The 15,129-nt window shown below is 43.1% G+C and overlaps 1 protein-coding gene across 3 annotated transcripts; it reads right to left on the reverse strand.

Annotated features, from left to right (window-relative positions):
- Positions 1-730: 730 nt before the first annotated feature.
- On the reverse strand, positions 731-15,126 carry LOC133348849 (NFATC2-interacting protein-like). Of its 3 annotated transcripts, XM_061561909.1 has the most exons (9): positions 14,731-15,028; positions 13,177-13,275; positions 10,685-10,857; positions 10,309-10,407; positions 9,970-10,126; positions 7,312-7,456; positions 6,924-7,045; positions 2,593-2,767; positions 731-1,836 (listed from the first exon to the last, which is right to left on the reverse strand). In XM_061561909.1, the coding sequence occupies exons 1-8, from the start codon at positions 14,755-14,757 to the stop codon at positions 2,606-2,608; spliced, it is 984 nt and encodes a 327-aa protein (XP_061417893.1). In that variant the 5' UTR covers positions 14,758-15,028; the 3' UTR covers positions 731-1,836; positions 2,593-2,605. The 3 variants fall into 3 exon arrangements, with proteins under 3 accessions (XP_061417893.1, XP_061417892.1, XP_061417894.1); XM_061561908.1 differs by having other exon boundaries at positions 817-2,767; positions 14,731-15,027; XM_061561910.1 differs by lacking the exon at positions 14,731-15,028 and adding an exon at positions 15,073-15,126 and having other exon boundaries at positions 820-2,767.
- Between the last annotated feature and the right edge of the window lie 3 nt (positions 15,127-15,129).

A 15,129-nucleotide genomic window follows, 5' to 3' on the forward strand; every position in this document is an offset into this window, starting at 1 on the left:
TGGGAGGCTGGAGGATAGGAGTGGAGTGAGATGAGAGTGCGCGGAATAGTGAGATGAACGGGTAGGCAGGGACATGCCCTAACCCTATATACATACTACGTTTGGGTTGCATGCGCATACATGCAGGTATCATTGGTTTTGTACATAAATCTGAGCAGCGGGTCGACTCAAGTCTACCATCTTTCCTGGATCAATAATGTTAAGTACTGTACTACTGTGTAACGTTATCGAAAAGAATGTTGAATTTCCACTCAACAGATGAACGCTACCTCACGCTCACTTGAGCAGGAAACCACTTTTACTGAAAAAATTATTATATAAATGTCTAAACATTTATTCCAAAGGGAAGTGACCAAGATGACCAACACTTTAGTTTTGAAAGCGTTGTGCTATGAAGGGCAATGGCCCAAAAATTGCCGATTGTAACCTTTTAAGGTAATGTTATTGACAAATGTAGTTTGTTGTTGTTTCTGGATAGATTGCTATCTTTTTTATTTTGCTAGGTCAGGCCCACTGAGCTCTATAGCTATTTTTCAAATGCAACCAGGTCACAAAATGATAGCTCAACGAAGTGACTTATGTGGAAATGTATAGCAGCCAAATAATCTAAATGCATGTTTCCAAATGTGGAGGGAAAACCCGGAGAATACGGAGAAAAATCAACACGACCATAGGGAGAGCATGCAAACTCCAAATACACAAAGTGTCAAAAGTTGGGATCGAACTCCCGACATCCTGCATACCAGGCAAGGGAATTAACATCTTGCCTAAGCCCCATAACCAATGACTGCACAAAACCCCCCACAATTTAAGTGTTTCACTTATATTCAAGCTCTGTTAAGTAAAACAAACTTTTTTTTATCATTCGACAACCAGCTCTTACAGGACATGTGAGAAAGTGCAGCATCTTGTGTAGTGAAGAAGCAATTGTTGAGACCCCAGAAATAGTTGTGATGTCAACTTCCAAATTCCATTACATATGCTTCACCACTTTCGACGAAAACATTTTGCAAGTGGAAATGTGTCTCTTCACATGAAGGACGATGACGCTGTTACCAAAATTGTAATGTAAGTGCGAAGGGGAGAAAAAACAACACAAAACCCGGTGCTTGGGAGAAAAGTCATTGCCATAAACGAGGTAAAGCTTGTGAAATTCGATAACTGTAACGATTGTGTTCAGAATTCAATACGAGTACGGACTCAGGTTTCAGGGTTTGTTGAACCAGATATTACTGTATTATACAAGTGAACCTTATGGCGGTAGCTCGGGGTACCATAGTATCCAGGCTCTCGCATAATGTCCGTGATGCAGTCATTTTTAGTCTGATGATGGTCGACGATGCGGCAATCGACTCATCTCGACGAGCTGTACACGCTGCACTACGGTGCACACGAGCGTTCAGGGTTTCTGCACAATCGTCCTCGCTGCGTTTCGACATCACGGGGTAGCACCGATTTCGGATTGGTTGGTACTCCAGTCGCGGAGTTAAGTACATACACCCCTGGAAAAATAGTGTCCGAGAAATAAAACATTTAATTGCCTTGGCCATTTTGTATTATTTGGTACCCCAGGGTACCGCCATAAGGATCATGTATAAAATACAGTGACAGGCTTGTCAATGTTTATTTATTTAAAGTACAAGAGGTCATAAAACCGTTACATAATTGCATACTTGAGACTTTGAACTCGTCTAGGAAAACAACAGACTTATGTTGGGAGTAAACCACTCATAGCTGTAACATACATTTTATTCAGTGCCATTTTGGTCACTGTTACAACATTCACATCAGACATTCCCAGATGGCTCAATCAGGAGCTGCCATTCTCGACAGCATCTGACGCAAGAACACAGGGTGATAAATGTGAAAGTGTTCGTTAGCCTTGTACACAGTAGGGGAAAGTGCTGGTAGAAAGCAGCTATTTGAGGTCCAAACAAAACCCAAAAGGTTCGATGGTAAAATAAAAAAAAATCGATCTATACATATATACTTTATAAGGCTCCCATGTGTTCTTTTTTCATGCTCTGAATCTTCCAAATACTATGCAGAACATTTTCACGGAAGGAGTGGGGGCAGGCACGTGCCGTGGTTGTGCTTATGGTTGTGGTTAGAATGCAGTTATGGCTGTGATTATGATATTCTTATGGTTGAAGTTGTGGTTTTGTTGTCATGGTTGTGGTTATAGTGTGGTAATAGTTGTAATGTAGTTATGGTTGTGGTTATATAGTGGTTGTGATTGGATTGTGATGGTTGTGGTGAAGCTTGTGGTTATCAGGTTGTTGTGATTATGGTTATACAGTAGTAACAATGTGTTGCAATTATATTTTGACTTGTGGTTGAGCTTAAATTGTAGTTTTGCTTATATTTTGTTTATGGTATGTGGTTGTGATTAATGTGGTTACATTTAATAACATTGCATTGACAAACAGTAACGAAAGAGGCTGATTAGGACTGGTAAACATTCGTTCTCCAACACAACACTGGTACTCGTGGGGTCGATGGCAAAACTTCAGAATTATAATCCAGCCTTGCCTTGGCTGGGCACACAATTCAGCAGCGACAGTGTGAAGTCTACGTAATGGCGTATATTACCAATTATTTGCCATCACATGACCCGCACATCGATGAGGTCACCATCCTCCAGGTCGAGCTCGTGGGGCGTGCTGGTGCCATCAAGGTCCTCTCCGTCAAGCAGAAACATCAAGCGTTGCTTGCCCGACCCCACCGACGCTGTGTACTTCTCCATCAACACGCTCAGGGGCTCCGTCTGGATTTAAGGGGAAGGGATGTCACCACCATGGAATTTATCTTCAGCTTTTATACAAGGGGAGAAAATAATGCATACTCGCACATTATGTACTGCTTCCCAACTTAATCTGGTGTTTAATTACCAAAAATGAAGTTAGATATAAGCCGCACAAGATGGAATTGTCAAGCATCATCTGCAATGTGATGTCAAGAAATGTCGCACGAAATTACATCATCGCCTTAGTTACCAAGGATAATCCTATTTGCACTGGTATTTATAGCCACAATTTTATAAACTACTAGCAGCAAGTACCCGGCATTGCCCGGGGAAAAAATATATTACAAAACTTGTCTTCTCTTAAAAACATAACATATACAAATACGAAGCTATTGTGAAAGCCCGGCGTTCCGTTTGTCCATTTGTCCGTCAACAACATTATAAGCGGCTTGTAGAAGTCCTGAATAAAAAATAATTAGAAAGTGGGGGGTAAATGGTTGATCTAAAAGGTTTCCGAAAATTGTTGACCCCCCCCCCCAAAAAAATATTTTTACCCCCCCGTAGGCATATATACCTACACACCCTATATACAATAGATTGAGTAGTATCTACTGACTCTATAGTAGTATCTGCAGACTCTGTAGTTGTAGCTACTAACTGTAGTGGTATCTACTGACTGTAGTATTATTGACTGACTATACTAGTATCTACCGACTCTACGGTAGTATCTACCGACTATAGTAGTAACTACTGACTCTGCAGGAGTATCTGCTGACTATAGCAGTATCTACTGACCGTAGTAGTATCTGACTGTATAGTATCTACTGACTGTAGCAGTATCTACTGACTCTATAATAGTATCTGCCGACCCTATAGGAGTATCAATCAACTCCATAGTATTAAATACTGACTCTATAGTAGTATCTGCAGACTCTATAGCTGCCACCGCATTCACTTGCAATTGTTGTGGCAAGGATTGGCCTTCTAAATAATTCAAGGCGCTGCAAAACCTACAGCTGACCTCATAAAGCGCAAAAGAATTGTTTCTCGAGACACAGGCCAATTGATTGATTGATCGTAGTAGTATCTGCTGACTATAGTAGTGTGGTGGTCAAGATAGACACACGCCCCACAACCTAGGGGAGGGGTAGGTACCGGTCTGAACCGGTCCGAACCGGTCGGGAAGAGGCGGTTGGAACCGCTCTGAGGGGAGGGGGCTGGCGAGAGCTGGGGGCCCCCAGAACCCCCGCCCCTCAGAGACAGGGAGTATATAAGACGGCTCCCGGAGAGCGGGAGTTAGTCCGTCTCAAGCTGAAGCAAGAAGCCGCCCGAAGACCCTGGACCCCAAGCCGCCGATGTCCTCTGACAGGACCGGGCTGAGCGGGGTGCCAGTGTGGGTTAGCCTCCCCTAGGCTAAAGAGCCGTAGGGCTTGAGTAGGGAGTGTGGTTAGAATAGCCCGGAGGCTGTACCTCCCTAGGTTGTGGTAAAGGGGCCATTCCCCAGTGTGTCAAGATGTCGTAACTGTTAGTGAATAAAAGTGTGTGGCCTCTAAGAAGTCTCCGTCTCCTTCGAGAACATTACAGTAGTATCTGTAGACTCTACAGCAGTATCTTTGTGACTCTATAGTCATATCTACTGACTGCAGCAGTATATAGTGACTATAGTGGTATCTACTGACTGTAGTAGCAACTACTGACTCTACAGTAGTATCTACTGAATCTATTGTAGTATCTATTTACTCTATTGTAGTATCTACTGACGATAGTAGTAACTACTAACTCTATAGTAGTATCTGCTGACTATATAGCAGAATCTGCTGACTCTATAGGAGCATCTGCCGACTGCAGTAGTATCTCCCGACTCTACAATAGTATGTACCGACTCTGTAGTCGTAACTACTGACTCTATAGTAGTATCTACTATAGAGTCAGTAGTGACTCTGCAGTATCTACCGACTATAATAGGATCTATCGATTCGAGAATAGTATCTATCGACTCTATAGCAGTATCTACTAACTTTACAGTAATATAGTAGTAGCTACTAACTCTATAGTATGTACCAACTATAGTCGTAACTACTGATTCTATAGTAGTATCTCGTAACTCTACAGTAGTTTCTACTGACAGCAGTAGTATCTACCGACTTGATAGCAGTATATACTGACTACAGTAGTATCTACTAACTCTATAGTAGTATCTACCGACTCTATAGTCGTACCATCCCGACTCTATGATATTCATCGACTTTATAGCAGTATCTACTAACTTCAGAGTGCCGTGGCGAGGCCTAGTCCCGCGGAGTATCACCGGCCTTGGCGAGATTGTCCAGCCGGCCGAGGTGGCACCTTGGCCGCCTAGGGCTGGGCTGCTACCCCCCCCCCTCACCATCCCCCCAGCCACTCTACAGTAGCAGCCGCTGGTGTCCCGGAGGCGAGCGACGTGGTCCCGCTCTCTGACTCCACACACTGACCCTGAGCTCTCTTCCGCTTCCCCTTATATCCCCTCGCCTACGTCACCAATCCCCGCCTACAGCCATGCCCCCTCACGAACCTTCTAGATGGTTACTTCCCCAGAGCCTTCTGAGCTCCGCCCCTAACCTCGGCCCATCCCTCTGATTGGGTGATGGCCCAAGCGGCGGAGCCTATCCCACTGATCGGCGCTCGTCGGTGAGCTCTCGTATTACAGTAGTATCTAGCGGCTCTATAGTAGTAACTGCACATTGGGGTAGGGGGGGAGAAGAGAATATAACACTTTGAAGAATTTACCTCAGTGTTGTGTTTTTTGCGTTTTTAACGTGAATGAGAATTTTTCCCTGTCCCCACCGAGTCAGCGTTCTCACGCATGTGCAGATGCGTGCGTTGGCGCTGCCCTCAGCGTATAAAAGGAATACATTGTTAATTTAACTACTTTAAATTTGATGGATGGTAAAAACGAATAGCGCTTTTTCATCCTGGGGCTTATTGTGTGGTATCTGGGTACTTTTTTGATACATAAACCCCACAGTTTGTCAGTTAAAAGCGTCACAAAGGTGTGTACACACACAGACAGACAGACAAAAATTACTTTTATATAAAAGATTTAGATAAATTTTGCCGGTTCCCTCTCAGGTAAGTCCCGAATAGCAACACAACCTTATAGTAACATTGCATTCATATTGGATGATCTTTACAATAATTATTGTGACATGTTACAGACAGAGCTAATGCAATAATGCTTTCAAGCTAAGTTTGAAATCAATAAAAGCACACTATATTTGTTTTCTAAATATAAACTGTAGTTTAGGGGCTAATTGCTATCTCTTTGTTTTTAGCTTCTTCCATAGGGGGAGACTACTATGTTCCACATTTATATTTCTCTGTATTCCTATCTCTACCGCAACCACAAGCCCCACAACAATTTTGATGTCAAATTAAAGATAAAACTGTGCTATAGAAAAGTGATTTTTTTTTTGCTGAAAAAATGTGCAAGTTTACCTAAAAATTATTTACAAAAGAAATATCCACAGCTGCAAATATGTAGTTGCGCCCATGAATAAATAAAGAGCACACACGCACCAACATCCGGTTGTGCGTGTGTGCATCTGGATAATAAAGTTGCGCTCAGTGCTTTTAAGGGTCCCCTTAATAGCTCACGTGCACTCAGTTTCATAGCATGCTGAAGACTTCCATTAAGAAAGCGAACACCAAGTACAGTATTACTTATCTCCCCATGTCCACCACGGTAGACATCCTCTGCATTTAACTGTTACTGTTGAAGTAAATTGGTATTGACATTATCATGTGTAGTTTACATATCTTCAGTATTCATAATGAGCCTGTCAAATTTGAGCAATGCATCCTAAGCGTTGAGTGGGAGAAATGTCCCAAGTAGTCCTAAGTAGCTGTCCTAAGCAGCTGTCATTTTAAATTGTATCCCAACTGTGCTATCAGCATCGTGCTATGAGACATATAAATGTAAAGTTTAGACAACTTGAGTGCACAATAACATTGTGGTGTAAATTATACAGCATTTGCTTTATAAACTTAATAAAACATGCTGGAGGGACACAATAACATATTATTTTTTGATAAACTTCATGGAATGTTTAAAAAAAATCAGACTATGCTATGATAAACATTTAACTTTGAGACAAAAGTCAATTTAGTGCTAGTTTGTGTCGAACAAAGGACTTCATACCTTGCCGATGGTTATAATCTGGGTTGAGTTTTTCTCTGTGCTCTGCACTTTCAGAGCAATGGCATTAGCAGGCTTATGTGTGGGTCCGTCTCGAGCTGGGGCTGATTTTGTGATGATGCATTCTGTAATAAAGGTGGAAACATATATTATTCAGTGTACAAAATAAGGCCTCAGCGGGTCAAGATCAAATGAGCTTCAATGTTCTCTGCCGTGGCTCATGCGAATTCATGTATAATGTTACCAAGTTTCAAGTGTCACTCATATGTAAAGAAGAAACCCGAAGACACGGTGATTCAAAAATATTCATGATTTAGTGAAAACCACAGTCCGCTAATGTGTGGCGAGTGGAAAGCCACAGATGCATGCAGTACGTGCCAGTGTGACTCACCGATAATGTCGGTGATGGACAGCTGGACTGACAAGGGCGTGTCAGTGGGAGAGATCTCCTTTTCATGTAGGAAGAGGCTCACCCTCGCAGGCTCCACCTCCAAGGTGATAGCAATGTGGCTTATGACGGAATGGAAGCACTCGTCCTGAGGCCACAGCAATGCACCACAAAACAGGATAATTAATCAAAGCTGCTTTATCGAGTCATGCCTGGCAGATAAGTTACAAGTAAACATATACATCTTGACTTAAAGCTTTCGTGACTGCAGGAATTGATATTCTTTGGGTCTTTCGGTAAAGTCAAGTAGATGGTTCAAAGAAAATAACAAAAAACTACAGCGTTTCGATCACAACACAAGCGATCGTCAGCGAGTCATCCCTCTTTCCTCCTGATCACCATCGCTTGTGTTGTGATCGAAACGTCGTAGTTTTTTGTTATTTTCTTTGAACCATCTACGTGACTTTACCGAAAGACCCAAAGAATAAGTAAACATATATTTAGATGTATAAGGGAATCGTTTGCTTCTGTGAAATGAGAAATACAAAGTAGGTACCCCCGCTCCATCTTATCGTCTCTACCATTAACTCACTCACCTACAAACTGGCCCGATTTATTTCTGAGACCCTGCTTCCTTTCAAGCGGAAGTCCACCTCAGCTGTACTTAACTCAGCTCACTTGGTTTCTCTAATCAAGGACATCTCACTGTCTCCAGATGATTTGCTTGTCAGTTTCAATGTAGTCTCTCTGTTCACCAATGTACCTGTACCTGACACCATTGCAATCATTGAAGACTTGGTCCAAAAAGGACTGAATCCTGATGTACCAACTTTGGTAAGGCACTGCCTTACCAACACATACTTCACCTGGAATGGTACATTCTACAAACAAAATGAGGGTACCCCAATAGGTTCTCCCTTATCGCCAGTGGTAGCAAATGTTTTCATGGAGAAATTTGAGATAGATGCCATCCAGACATCCACCCTACGTCCTTCCTTGTGGAAGAGATGCATGGATGACACATTCGTCATCTGGCCACATGGCCTGCCAGCACTGAATCAATTTCTCAACCACATCAATTCTATACACCAGTTTATGAAATTCACCATGGAAGTGGAAAAGGATGGCAAGCTACCATTCCTGGATGTTTTGATCGAGAAGAGACCTGATGGCTCGTTGGGATATTCCGTCTACAGGAAAGCCACCCACATGGATGCCTATCTAAAGCCTGACTCCCACCACCATCCAGCCCAGAAGAATTCCCTCATCAAAACACTACACCATAGAGCCCGTTGCATTTCCAACCAGCACCACCTAGCCAGTGAGTTGGAGCACGTACACCAAGCCCTCAGGATGAACGGATATTCGGACCGTACAATCTGCAAAGCTGTCTCCCCAACCATGCGGAGACAACCTTCGGAGGATCCAACCAAAACCATCACTTTACCTTACATAGCAGGGGTTACCAAAAATATTTCCAAATCTTAAACAAACACAAGATCCAAGTTCGTTTCAACACAGTACACAAAATCCGTGATTTAATCCCATCTGTAAAGGATGTGATTCCTGACATGCAATACCTTGGTGTCTACAAACTGAGTTGTGGTTGCGGCAGCAGTTATTATTGGGGAAACGAAACGACATGTCTCGGACCGCGTTTGTGAACACAAGGCAGATCTGAAACACAGTAGGACCAATACCTCTGCCGTTGCTGATCATTGTTTTAACGCTGTGGGCTCACACGAAATTGATTTTTCCAAGACAGAGGTACTCTGCAAACCTACCGGCTACCTTCAGAGATTTGTTCATGAAGCCATCCGGATATATACACACAGACACAACCTCAACCGAGAGGAAGGACGCTATTAACCAGGTAAAGTCTTAACTGACTGTGATGTTTCCATCCTACCTGGCTATGTCAGCTGTTATTTCCGACTCTCTGTCTCTCTCTCTATGCCTCTCTCTTAGATCTCTCATGCTCACATGTCCTTTGCATTGCACTCTCATGCCTTTGGATTGCACTCTCCTGCTCACATGCCCTTTGGATTGCACCCATTGGGTTGCACTCATGCCTTTGGATTGCACCACTCTCCGATTTTAGATTAATATGCTAATCTCTCACATTAACATAGCCACTTCCGTGCCCTCGTTGAGGAGGCCGCTCTCCGATCTTAGTTACATGCTAATTTCTCACATTAACATCACTAGCCTCGCCCACTTCTTTACGACCCTTGGGCTACACCCATTTCAAACCTTTTAAACAGTCTGCCTCAGCACCAGATCATGCTTTCCCACCTGATGACGGACGCTTGTGTTGCACCCGAAACGTCGTGATTTATTTTATTTTATACCGTGACTTTACCGAAAGAACCAAAGAGTAGAGAAATACAAACTCAATTCAATTTAGTAAAAACTTGTAAATAAACAGCCTTCAATAGAAAAAAATATTTCTGTATAGGTTTCACAGTTGTGCTGTATAGGCATGATATCCAAAGTTTCACTCCCCAGCATATGAAGTACAACCCAGAAACATCAGACAAAAACACATAACTGGAATCACAGTTAAAATAAAGACACTCCTAGACATACTTCACTCCTGGTAAGGCAAAGCATTAATTTACCATTTTGGAAACGTGAGGTGGATCAGAGGTCAATACATACATGTAAAAGTTTGATCCGGTGAACTTTGCTTTGGCAGCGGACCTTAGCAGTGACCTCCTCCTTAGGAGCGTCAGGTGGAGGAACCAGTGAGAATGAGTCATCCAGGCCACTTGTGTCCACCTCACTCCGGCAAGCATTCAGCAAACGATCCACTTCCCTGTGGTAGCAGAATCGCATTGGCCTCAAGTGACAATGCAGCAGGGTGTTCACGTTCCCTTCATCCACATGCCATTATTACCAGAAATATAATCTGCATAGTAATGCAGACCGAAACCTGAAGGGCACAAATATGCGAGTGCATTGACAGATCAGTATGACCACGCAAAGAGGAATGCTCACAACATTTTGGAGTCAAGGCTTCCCCTGGGTCTCTGTTGGCCGCGAGTCCGAGGTGCTGGTGGAGATGGTGGGGCTGGGGAATTATTCTTCCATGAGTCTCTACCAACAAGGAGACACAAATAATAGAAAACAAAAGAAAAGCGTTAATTTACAAATTAGAGCGACACAAATGTGAGGTAAAAAGGTTTTAAAAAATTGTCTTCAAGTAAATTCTCACTATTCCATTGTTCACTGTCTTGTTAGTGCTCCAGCTTGACATGTATGCCTGAAAATGTTGGCACTGATGGCTTCTCCAGCACCACAAATAGTTGACAGAAATGTAAAAAAAAATTGTTACGTTTTAACATTAAAGTTGGACACATTCTCCTATACTCACTCTTCTTGACTGAGGTCCTCATCCGAATCAGAAATACAGATGAAATTAGTCTTTGACTCGGGTACACACTTCGTTTTCTTCACTGGTGGGCATGACTCGGTGTCAATTATTTCCAAATCCAGATAATCTTTTTGCTTCTCATCGTCAATGTCTCCAAAGCAGGGGTGGCCAACCTGTTAACATTCCAAGAGTCAAAAAGTACTTATGAGTTCTGGAAAGAGCCAAGTGTATATATAAGTATATATATATAGACAGTTTTCAGCACAGCACAGGAGACATTCATTTATTCTTTGCTACCGTGATAGTATGCTCTCCGTTATGCCCTTTCGATAGAGCCGCATGTGTTGGATTAAAGAGCCGTATGCAGCTCGGGAGACTCCAATTGGCCACCGCTGATCCAAAGAGATGAAGGTCACATTTTACCTTCGTTGAGAAAACAAAGGTGTGTCACAGATTAACATCCTCTTTGGACAAACGCACACCGGACAGCGCAGCAGAGGAAGAGATCACTCAAACCCAATGCTTTGCTTAACATTGACTGATGTTCAACGATGCACTACTTCTTTAGTGTCAGTGGCCCATGTAGAAATCTTCCTTGGCTACTGCATTTTTTGTCAGTCTGATGGATTATAATACAATAACTTGTATTAAGAAGTAAAGGTCACGGTGGACTGCGCAGATTGCATACTCTTTGTTCGAAAGAGAACTCCCTGAAATATTATTCTGTTGTGTATGTTTCTGTAAGAACTTCAGGCAGTGTTCATTCCTAAGGGAATGAGATGATCTTAGTCTGTACATTGCCTTGGTTTTACATGGTGTACAGTGCACCTGGTACATGGCATGTATTATTAACAGTATGAGAAGTGGCTGGGTGGCTCAGACAGGTAATATCAGATCAGAGCACTCAACTGCTATTATTAATACCCTCATTCTGAATCCAGTTTTATTCCACTTGTGATTTCACAGGATTCTCAATTATAGCAGGTCGATGGTTTTAACTTAATTACCAATAAATGCAAAATCAACCCATGATATGCAATTTGGTTTTCACTTCATTTATCACATTCTATTTCCGTTTGATTTCAATGTGACAAGCATCTCCATTAGCAGGGCATGTGAGACGCTCGTGTGGACAGAAGGCACTTGGAGGAGCCTCTGTGACTTCATCTTCTGGAGGGCATTCTCTATAGCAGCGGTCCCCAACCTTTTTGGCACCTAGGACCGGTTTCATGGAAGACAATTTTTTCACGGACCGGGGGGGGTAGGTCATCATTCAGTCTTTCCCCCTTTTCAAAGAAGCTCACCAGCGACGTTTGTTTTTTACTCATTTTGGCTAGGGGTTAGCTTGTGGGCTTACCAAAACTGTGACTGAGACAAGTGCACAGTGCGGGAAAGAGGCGTGGACAGAAGTGGTAAATAAAATAATGGGCGGGCCACGCACGGACTCACCGCTCACCTCCTGCTGTGCGGCCCGGTTCCTAACAGGCCACGGACCGGTACCGGTCCATGGCCCGAGGGTTGGGGACCCCTGCTCTATAGCATGGGTTGGGCGAATTAATTTTCTGTGAGAACGCAAATGTTCATCTTCTTGGTTCTTTCGGTAAAGTCACGTAGAAGGGAAATAATTAAATAAAAATATACAACATTATTTAATACAATTCTCACGATGTTTCGGCCACAACACAAGCAGCCGTCCTCTGCTGCGTCGTGAGAATTTTATTTTATTATGTATTTTTTTCTTCTCTTCTACGTGACTTTACCAAAAGAACCAAGAAGATGAATCCCTGCAGTCACGAAAACTTTAAATCGAAACGCAAATTTTCTTATCGCCTGACATGCAACTGGAAGCATGACGGGAACCTAATCAGGATGGCGAAAAGGCGCAGTAAAGAAGTAGATGTGATCCATTATATGGTTTCAACTTAGTTGTAATTACTTACTTGTACAGCACACCGGTGTGTTAGAGAGCCAAGCCACAACATTTAAAATCTGAGTACTGGCGAAATGTCGTACAGTAAAACCTTGGATTGCGAGTAACTTGGTCTGTGAGTGTTTTGCAAGACAATAATTTTTTAAAAATAAATATTAAACGACCGAGGTCTTGCAATACGAGTAGTACGTGTATACGCTTTGTCTGCCGAGCGTCACGTGATCACAACTGATATACGAGTGCTTTGGATGACAAACACGTTTCCGGAACGAATTATGCTCGCTATCCAAAGTTTTACTGTACTCAGATTTTAAATATTGTGGCTTGGCTCTCCAAAACACCAGTGTGCTGTACTAGTAACGAATCGGCATGTTCTGTTTACGTGACAAACCTGACTAATTTTCTGTGTACGGTTGGTGGCGGGTTTGACGACACATTTATATATTTACGCCATCTAACCCAACAACAAAAAACCTGTATTATGGATGATATTGGTGGCGAAAGCCTACGCGTTAAAGCAAGCAGATGTGATTTTGCGTGGCACTCGTGGGTGTATGCTCACCGATGGCCCCTGACCTTCACCCACCGCGGGCCGCCGCTGGCTTCTCAGCGTCCGCCCAGGTGCCAGTGGGGGGCTCAGGCTACCTGCCTCCTCGTCCTTCTGGGGGGGGGGGGTTAGAGAACACACGGAGGGGTAGGGATCAGTCCACAAACTCGGTCTCTCCGCCATGTAACACGCATGGGCTCTCATTCCTGCGAAGCGATACTCCGATAGATTTGTGGGAATTATTCACCCACTTTGGGGGGGGGGGGGGTGCTTCGAGATGAGCAGGACATTGGCAAGTAGAGACTTTGCGGAGCTATTTCTCCAAGAGTTCTGGTTTCTGCCCGCATGAAGCTTAAATACTCGTTTAGAATTTAAAGTGGCCCTATCAGAATCAGAAAGGGTTTTATTCGCCATGAAAGTTCGCACAGACAAGGAATTTACTTTGGCAGGAAGGTGCATACATTCAACATATAGGAATCTTAAATAAGTGGTGTACAAGTCTAACTATACTAAAGGTACAAAGTCTAACTAATACTAAGGAGCTAAAGTATGTAAAAATTTAATAAAATAAAATCTAAAATATACAATAGCTATAATATACAACGTAAAATTATAAAAATGCTTCGTACTCTACAGATACGACTAATTTCACAACAATGATGGTTCATGTTTGTCTTTTTTTTCTCTTGGAAAGTATCACCAAGTCTGAATACTATGGAACCCCCGGGGGTTCCATAGTAACCCCCTGGGGTTCCATAGTAACCCCCGGGGGTTCCATAGTAACCCCCTGGGGTTCCATGGTAACCCCCTGGGGTTCCATGGTAACCCCCTGGGGTTCCAGGGTAACCCCCGGGGTTTCCAGGGTAACCCCCGGGGTTTCCAGGGTAACCCCCGGGGTTCCATAGTAACCCCCGGGGTTTCCAGGGTAACCCCCGGGGTTTCCAGGGTAACCCCGGGGTTTCCATAGTAACCCCCGGGGTTCCATAGACGAGCTGTACACGATGCACAATAAAAATTATAATTTTTCGATAATGGATTTTAAATTTTTGTTTATTTAAAGCTTTTGTGACTGCGGGGATTCCTATTCTTGGTTCTTTCAGTAAAGTCACGTAGAAGGGAAATAATAAAAATATAAAACAATAAAAAATTATCACATCACGGAGTAGCACTGATTTCGGATTGATTGGTTAAGTACACACCACTGGAACAAAATGTGTCCCAGAAATAAAATATATTTAATTGCCTCGCGAACGTATTGAGGCTTGGTGATACTTTCCAAGGGGAAAAAAAGACATTAACCATCATTGTTGTGAAATTAGTCGTGTCAGTAGAGTACGAGGCTTCATAACATTTAGTTATTTAGAGCAGAAAGTTGCTCCCACGTGGAATTTTCACTACTGGCTGGATGCCCATAGCTTAATAGACAATAAAATAATTTGTAAGAAACAATGTATTAGACCATCCAATTACGCAAAATATGATTTCAGTACGACACTTAGACGAAAACGTCAATGACAATTACGCAAACATGTTTGTGACTGCGCATGTTTGTATACGAACTGAAGTTACATGTTTTGTTCGCCGTCGTCGCTTCATATTTCGACACCAACGCCAACAGACGTTGATAACCTGATGTAACTATCGCTCGTGTTATAATCAATCTCAATTACAAGAGATGCGAACGCGTTAGTTTAGTCACGTGCGTTCTCGACGTGTTTTTTCGTCTTCGTTGTAATCTCTATTTTCAAAGACGACGCAGCGAGTGTGCGCTGACAATCCGTGAGGAAACTATGACGTGTGTGCGTACTCAATCCGAATTATGAACGAAAAACAACCGCGCCAAGCCGAACAAATCCGCGGTTCGACCGCGCCGCGCTTGACTTTTGGCGGCAAACTCCCCCATCGACTCACCGGTTCCGCCGCGGCCATCTTTTACCGTGGCCAAGTCTCGCGAGACCTCCACGTGAC

Source organism: Lethenteron reissneri, chromosome 28, assembly GCF_015708825.2.
Source record: "Lethenteron reissneri isolate LAM-NWPU_2019-01 chromosome 28, ASM1570882v1, whole genome shotgun sequence".
Classification (NCBI taxonomy): Eukaryota; Metazoa; Chordata; class Hyperoartia; order Petromyzontiformes; family Petromyzontidae; genus Lethenteron; species Lethenteron reissneri.